The 9,131-nt window shown below is 33.5% G+C and overlaps 1 protein-coding gene across 1 annotated transcript; it reads right to left on the minus strand.

Annotated features, from left to right (window-relative positions):
* Nucleotides 1-434: 434 nt before the first annotated feature.
* On the minus strand, nucleotides 435-2,109 carry LOC139846927 (xyloglucan endotransglucosylase protein 6-like). The gene is made up of 4 exons (XM_071836508.1): nucleotides 1,996-2,109; nucleotides 1,815-1,915; nucleotides 1,456-1,649; nucleotides 435-866 (listed from the first exon to the last, which is right to left on the minus strand). Exons 1-4 carry the CDS (start codon nucleotides 2,015-2,017, stop codon nucleotides 455-457), a joined length of 729 nt encoding a protein of 242 aa, XP_071692609.1. The 5' UTR covers nucleotides 2,018-2,109; the 3' UTR covers nucleotides 435-454.
* Between the last annotated feature and the right edge of the window lie 7,022 nt (nucleotides 2,110-9,131).

Raw genomic sequence — 9,131 nt, forward strand, 5'->3', positions numbered from 1 at the left:
TTTAGGTAATACAATAATATTACTTTTGTGTATCAATAATTGACTATCCATTTATATATATATATATTTATATATTATAACAACACTTAAATTATAGATTTTTTTATCTGGATAATTAAAATTAAAATGATATGGAGATAATTCGCTTACATAAAGCCAAAGTTTAGAAATATCTTTCTTGATGGACCCAAATTATATTGAAAAATTATTCTGCCTTTAGGTTAACCTGCCCCCACGCAAGGAACCCGTGAGCGAATATTAAATCCGTGTCACTTCCCACAAAAATCCAAACACAATTAACACATGTTTAAGAAAAATTACACTCAAACCCACGTTAAAAAAAAAAACCTTAATTGAATCAACATTATCCAAAAATAAAATTATCATACATCAACAAAATATGTTGTAACATGAAGCTCATGTTTTTTTTTTTGTTTTTGTCATCGTAACCAAACTAATGTCGATGATGTTGGCACTCGAGTGGCAAAGAAGGAAACCTAGCCAAGTCGCTACAATAGTCGTAAATCATATGGTTGGCTCGAACCCAAATCAATTGATGATTTTGATGTACATTTAACTCGGATAAAACCGGTTCATTCCACCAACCATCATTATTAGAACATCTCTTAGCATTATCCGAGTCAGCGGTTGTAACTGGACACTCACAACCGTCGATCTCAAAAGCCCGATAAGAAGCCACAAACGGAGCATGGGTCCAATTGGTTTTGACCCGACCCCCTTGTGTGGCCCAATCATCAGCATTCCAAATTGAACTATACACTCCCATAGCTTGGTCTTTAGGAAATGGTATACCCTTGTGTTCCAGATTTGTGTGCACCCTAATTGGTGTCTCATCAACCAAAAATCTATACATATAAATAAATATGAAAATTAAAGTCATGGTAATTATAATGTATGTAAATTTTTCTTTTAAGAAAATATAAATTAAATTATAACAGACCCGAAAATTTAGTTAAGGTACAAAACTAATATAGACTCTTAATAGTCGGCTTGATAAAATCAATTGATCAATTTAGCAACACCCTAAATCCTAATCGACATTTCACTAATAATAAAACCAACGTCCATATAACTTTGAAATTGACGTTGAAACAAAAACAACCAAAACTAAAATAGTAAAATGTACGTTTAAGATAGATCTAAAAGCTGTACTGAATGCAATACAATTTATTTATATACAATTTGTTTAAAAAAAGTTAGGTGTGACACTTAATGTATAAAAGTAACGTATTCACTTTTTTCTGGTTTCTCCTTCAAACCCATCATTGCACATTTATTTAAAAAAAAAAAAAAAAAGACACTGAAAAATGATTATAAAATGTACAAAAACGTGAAACATATTAATTGTATATTTATGCTAACACGCTTTAAAAGTTGTACAACTAATTAAAAATGTAATACTCCAACTAATATAGTTAAAATTAAAATACTTACACAACTTGACGTTGGTTCCATAGAAGAGAATAAGTATGGAACTCTTTGGTTGGATCAAACCATAAATTCAGGCGTTGTTCTCTGTTGCCAACTCCATTTACGTATACATTTGTTTGCACAAGGTAAGGTTCCCCTGTGGTGTTCCCCAGGAACTCGAAATCAAACTCGTGATGTTTTGGACCGTCAGATGACATCTAATCATCATATCATATCATATCATATCATATCATATCATATCATATTAACAATTATTCCGTCACAAATTACGGAGTAACAAATTACGGACTAACAAATTTCCGTTAAAAGAAAAAGAGTCGCCTTTATTTTTTGAAATTAATAATTTATGAATATGAACTTACGTAAAATGCAGTTACGGTTCCGGCAGAATCACCTTGAACTAGCTTGATTTGTACGTTGACTTTACCAAACATGTACTTTGACTTTGACGAAAATCCAGCTCCTAAAAAGTCATAATTCAATAAAAATTACTTCTTCTCAGACTAGATTAATTGAATTTCAGTTAAATTGTTGATTAAATACCAGAATAATTGTCAAGTTTCATATTAACAGCATCACCATCAAATGAGAAATGATCAGAAGCCCAATAAGGTTGGAACAACTGATCAAATTTAGCAGCTGCATTCACAAAGTAGATTACATACAGTGAAGCAAACAGTGCCAAAATTATAAAATTAGAAAACATTGATATTTGAGAGAGGTTAATAAAATTTATTGCAATGAAAAATGGGAAGAGTGAGGGGGTGGTTATATAGGAGCAGGAAGTTGTGTGTGAGGGGTAGGCCATGTCAGAGACACGCTGCAATGGTGAAGGATGGCATGCAGGATGAGTGGGTCTACAATGAAGTAAAAAATAATAATAAAATAAAGTTGAAGTTACAAATAAACTCTACCATACTATCTGTAAATTTACGAGTTTGATTAATAATGATTGTGAAATGAGATATGGTTTACAATCCAATCATTAACACCATTCTCTCCTAAAGGTGGGGATTGAAAACCAACCGGACATATTTATCCCTAAACCGGAATTGATATTTTCACCAACACTTTTACTTCTTCCACCTAAAATGTCTAAACTGTCCTTAAAGATACACTTGCACAAACTTTTTAAAATATTATAATATAATTTAATGAGGGATATTATAGGAAAGAACCATCAAATGATGGTGGAAGAAGTAAAAGTGATGTGGATTTATCATCTCCCTAAACGAAACACTTTTTTCACTATTCATCAATAGTAACTAGGGTTATTTTCGCTATTTTACTTTTTTCTCCTCTTTTTTGGTCCCAATGATAAAAGAAGCAACTTTAGGAAAAGAACCAACCCTTCAATATTACCAAAATATGTCGAAAAAAATTATTTTTTACAAAAAAATCAACTAACTTTTTTTTTCTTTTTTTTTCTTCTCTCTTTTCTTCCTCAACGTTAAAAAGACAACTTTCATAAAATGAACAACCCTTCAATACTACCAAAAGATGTCGAAAAACATTCTTTTTTACAAAATAGATCAACTAACTTTAAAAAAAAAAAAAAGAACGCTAAAAGAAGCAACTTTCACAAAAGGAACAACCCTTCAATGTTAGATGTCGAAAAAAAATTCTTTTTTACAAAATAGATCAAGACTTTTTTTTTTTAACTCGCATTCAAAACGGAGCCCCCGGCGCGAAGCGAGGGCTCCACAATTAGTATATACTAATAGACAAAACACTGTTTCAATATTCATCAATAGTAACCATGGTATTTTTGTCATTTCACTTTTTTTGTCCCCAACAATAAAAGAAACAACTTTCGTATAAAGAACCAACCCTTCAATGTTACCAAAACATGTCGAAAAAATTCTTTTTTTACAAAAAAAGCAACTAACTTTTTTTTTTCTTTTTTTTTCTTCTCTCTTTTCTTCCTCAACGATAAAAGAGGCAACTTTCATAAAATGAACAACACTTCAATACTACCAAAAGATGTCGAAAAATAATTTTTTTTACAAAATAGATCAACTAATTTAAAAAAAAAAAGCTAAAAGAAGCAACTTTCACAAAAGGAACAACCCTTCAATGTTAGATGTCGAATTTTTTTTTTTTTTTACAAAATAGATCAAGATTCTTTTTTTAACTTGCATTCAAAACGAAGCCACCGACGCGAAGCGAGAGCTCCACAACTAGTTAAATCCAAACTTAAAACATGCATAGAAATTGTATAAACATAAGAACATACATAATGTTTTAAAATCTAAACTCTCAATGACAAAAAGGATGTTCAAAAAGTTAATGTATTCGATAACAGCGTGAGTTTCACACGCCATTTTTGATCCATGCACGCATAACTTACAATTATACATTTACTTATATTTATAATAATAATATAATTTCTACTCCCTATATTAATCTAGTGGTATAATTATGAGTTTATAATGTAAAATGTGTATGGATCAAAAGTTAGATTGTGAGAATCACCTCGCATTCGATAACATTATACTAGCATTAATAATTCAATAACATTTTAAAATCTAAGCACACAATAATAATAATAAAAAAAAGAGAATACATTGTAATAATATTAGTAATAATTTGATATATAAAATGGGTACAAATTACTACATTAAAAAGGTATTATTGGTAGATAATATATAAGCAATTATATCATGGTGCATATTGATACCTTGGTACTAAAATATTAACAATAGAATAAATGATTGTAGCACAATCGTAAATATCAATTTATTGTAGAAATTCGGAAGACACCAACAAGACAAGGTGATTGATTATAATCACTAACCTACGAAAGACAAACTAATAATTAAAGCATAACGATAATAAATGACACGGGATTTAACGTGGTTATATCTCAACTCCAAAACACGAAGAAGGGTTTACTCCACGGGCGCAAACCCAGAGATTTTTCACGATTATTTTCGTGCATAAAGTTATGGGTTAGATACGCCTGTATTTATAGGACAAAAGAATAAAAGGAAACAACTTGCTGGCCAAACTGCACTTCGCGACCGGGAAGCTTCCCTCGCGATTGCGAGATATTCACAGCGAATTCCGGAACTTTTCCTTTTTCGCGTATTGATCTTGTTGCCCAAGTTTGGCTTTAGTTTCAAGTAAACAACTTTCCTTTTGCACTAAATAGCCTCTCGCATTGTAATATGTTGTTAATTTTCATCTTTTTTATGAAGGTTAAATTTCATCTTTCATGGGCAACAAGATCAATACGCGAAAAGAGGAAAGTTCCAGAATTCGCTGTTTTTTTTCCCCAAAATGTTTTAATTGGATATTGTACTATAGCACTCATTTTTTCACTGTAGTACAAAGATATAGTTACCCTATATAATTTTGTGTATGAATAAATTCGGATTAATGTTACCATAGTAGGTACACTAATCCGAGACCTAGTCGGTTGTCTTGTTCCGTAGCCTCTTTTATGACCCGTCAATTCTCTACCTCCTTTAGGGGAGGTCAGGAGGTCGATCCCCGTTGGCTACATATTAACACACAAATTCAGCTCTTCCATGAAGTTTCACCATGGCACCTTTCCCACATTGCTTTTTTTTGGGGGGGGGGAGGGGGTTTTACCCTCCATTCCCCATATGGAATTGGTGCGGGTTTTCTCCTGGGCACGCAATTGAAGGGCGGTTATATTTGTGAAAGAGATGAACGTGTGGATGGTTAAGTCTCCCTGAATGATTCTAACAGCTGTCCAAAAAATAATAAAGTAATCTTTACGGGGTTACATCATTTTTTACAATCTATGTTAAGTAGGATTTAACAACGACCCTTTATTCCTCCTTTTTGCTCGGGCGATTCAGTTTCCAATCTCCAGCGCCAATTAATCCGTCAATCTGTCTCATTTTTTACACTCTTTTCAGGCGGGATCAAACGCCTAATCATGGTGGGAACATCCGAAACACTCCACTCAAAGATGGATGGTTTTTTTATGGAACATCAAAACAATAAAGAATCATTCCTCAAGATTGACATCGTTAGTCAAAAACGTGCAGATAAGGATGAGCAATCGTTCTATGTTACGAATTTCCCTGAGCATGCCGATATTGCAACTTTTAGGAAGGCATTCGACAGGTATGGATGCTTCGTGAACGTGTATATCCCCAGGAAACGCGCGAATGCTGGTAAGATATTTGCCGTCGTTAGATTCATGGGGGTTAAACATGTTAGGGATATGGAAAAAAGACTTGAAGATGTGTGGATCTATAGTTTTCACTTGTTTATTAAAGCATCTAGATTTGATTCGGGTAAAGCTAAACCGGATGTTGAAAAAGAACAGTCTTTCAGCTACTGCTGAGGTTCCTAAAACTAATCTCGAGGTTAATGAACATTAAAAGTCTGCTAAATCGAATGGTGGTTCGCCATAAGCCTCTAAACTTTCGACCTCTAAATCGTCGATGAAAAAGATTGCATTGGATGGTTCGGACCTGATCTCCGTACAAAATAATGATCTTGTAATCATAGCTAAGGTTAAAGACGTGGGTGCTCTTTATACGATTTATCCTATTTGTTTAGCCTAAGGTTTCAATGATTTCAAGATTCAATATGTGGGGGGACATTGGATATGATTTAAATTTGATGCTGAGTCAAGTGTGGTGGCTTTCAAAGAGAACACAAATATCATGTCAATGTTTGTGTGTGTTACGAATGCTACGGACGATTTTGTTGTAGATGAAAGCTTTGTTTGGATTGAAATTTCAGGTTGCCTACATGTGCGTGGGTAACCAATGTGGTCAAGAAGACAGCTTTGTTGTTTGGACATTTTTTTTATTTTTTGAAGCCAATAATAAAGGGCCATTGTCCTTGAGTCGTGTCTGCATTTCTACTTATCATAAGAAATCATTATCTTCATTGTATAATGTGGAGATTAATAGAAAAGAAGTGGTCGTTTACGGACATGAAGTTGGTACTTGGGTATTTGATATTGATGCAACGATTGAGGCTAATAATAGCGAACATGAGGTTTCAGATGATGATGAGCTTCACAGCAACTCGTCTATGTCTTCTTATGCTGAAGGTGTTAAAATGACCTCAAACCCTCTAAAAGAATTCGATGGCTTAAATTTAAATAGCATTTCAAAGCAGAATAATGTCACAGATGGTGTGCAGTATTAGTATTCTGTTAATCATAAGAAACTGATGGTTGATGAAAATAATGTGGAAGCATCCTGTTCTAGTTTCACAGACGAATACAATAGACGTTTAAAAAAGCGGGTTTCTTCGGTTAATTGTAACACTTCATTTATGTGCTTCAATGAGGATCAAAAGGTTAATCTTGCTTCTGTTTCTCTTGAACAAAGTGAGGATATCTTTGGTATTGGCGAGTTGCTTGGTTATAATCTTAAAGGTTGTAATAACCTCAAGAATCGTGTTCACCGATCAAATATGTTTTAATGAAGATCTTGTCTGTTAATAGTTGCGGGTCAAAAGTGTTCGCTAAAAGAAAATGGATACGGGACACATGTGTATCGTTGAAAATTCAATTTTTGGGGATTCTGGATTCGAAGATGTCTCAGCTTCATTTGTTTCGTTTAAAGTCTATTTGGGGTAATATTAATTTTGATTATGCGGTTAGTTTGGCTAGAGGTTTCTCGGGTGGCACTATTTCATTATGGGAACCTTTTGCTTTCTTGAAGAGTGGATTTGGAGTGAAGATAACTTCGTGATTATTAAAGGAATGTGGTTAAGGGAGAATGTGGAGGTATTCATGGTTAATGTGTATGCCACTCAATTGTCGCCAGATAAAGTTTCTCTTGGAGGAGAATGTGGGTTAACATGGGATCATGCTTAATGACTAATACTAAACTTAACCCATAACAATAAGTGTTTTGATGATGACATATGCACATAACTAAAGGTGATGGTAGACATCTTGACATAAATAAACAAGAACATTAATTCACACTTACTCTAGCAAAAGACCAAAACGAAAGAAAGCTTGAAATGAAAGAAAATGGTACACGGCTAGACCACGGTCTACCGCAGGTCAGACCGTGGAGACTTGCACCCAGATTTACGAAATAAGGGTTGCACGATCGACTCCATGGCTGACCGGGATCGACCGCAGAAACCTTCTATCCAGATTTTGATCGATAAATGTTTGACCACTTCCGGGCATCTATAATTTACGAAACATGTTCAAACATGCTTAGGATAGTTGCCTCCTTCACTCCCAAAGGAGTTTTGGTCACTAGAACACTAATTTTGGTTAATCATGCCTAATGACACCTTAATGATGATTAAGCCTAGATTAAGGATAACACATAAGTGTTATAGGAAAACATGTACATCTAAAAATGTATCTAGACATACTTAGGTTGGTCACCAAGTCCCAACCAAGAGTTGCTCTTTCCTCGTACATGTGTTGGATATTAATGTATGCTTATACATTAATCTTACAAATGCCACTTTGTAAGTAAAACTTACTCAGTCTTAGTTTAATGCTATGTTGTCACTATATGCTTAATTCTATGATTACTTAATTATCTCTTGCTAGTCATTACATGAATATTACTTGACGTGCTATTAGTACATGTGTATTATTTGACTATGTGTTAAGTACTAAATGATAAGTAGTAAGTTAATATGTATATGTATCAATCTTGTCTTGCTATTTGGTACAAGATGAAACTAGTATTTGGACTACTTCAATATATGCATGTGTTACTTGGATAAATTTTAAAATGTCATAATCTATTATTCCTAAAAGACAATGAAACATTAATACACTTAGGCTTGCTTAAGTCTAAAATTAAGTTTATGACTAACATTAACACACTTAGGTTTGCAACATGCTTAATTATTATTACTTACTTAATTTGTTAAAACATCATTAACACACTTAATTAATTACAAACAAATTCAAATTTGAATACTAGCATGCTTTGTGATTAAAGTAGGCTTGTGTCATCAATGACATGTTGACCAACCAATAGAGTGATGTCCAATTTGTGGTTGGTCAACATGTCATTGATGATTTCATTTAATGATTTCATGCGTTGTGGGTCGGTGTTTCTCCCTCACGATGCTCATGCGTTTAATGATTTCATTTAATCTAATGTGTTATACGAAGTCCCTCTTGGTGGGATGTGGTTCACGTATAAAAATAAGACCGATAACAAATTTAGCCAACTTGACTGATTTTTTGTTACTAATAATATGCTTAATGTTGTTGATAATCTGAAGGGTTTGGTTTTAGATCTTGGTTACTTGGATCATTCGCCTATTTTTCTTTTTCAAGATAAATTGGACTTTGGTCCGACTTATTTCAAGATATTCGACTCTTGGTTTGCTCGGCCCGATTTTGACAAAACGGCTAAAAATGCTTGGAATTCGATTAATGCAGGTCATGAATTAGATATTGTAGCTAAGTGTCGGGTATTGAAGTTTCATTTAAAAGCCTAGATTCATGTGGCCATATCCAATGAAAGTGCTAGGATCACACAGTTAACACAATAAATTAATAACTTTAATGATATTATAGATGTTGGCAATGCTTCTGTTGAGTTAGTTGATCTTCGAAACAATCTGTTTGCTGAAAGAGACAACTTAAACAAGCTAATCGACATTGACTCATTATAGAAGACTAAAATTAAATGGGACGTGGAGGGGGGCGAATATTAGAAAATTTTTCATTGTTCGCTCAAACATAA

The sequence above is a fragment of the Rutidosis leptorrhynchoides genome, chromosome 5 (assembly GCF_046630445.1).
Source record: "Rutidosis leptorrhynchoides isolate AG116_Rl617_1_P2 chromosome 5, CSIRO_AGI_Rlap_v1, whole genome shotgun sequence".
NCBI lineage: Eukaryota > Viridiplantae > Streptophyta > Magnoliopsida > Asterales > Asteraceae > Rutidosis > Rutidosis leptorrhynchoides.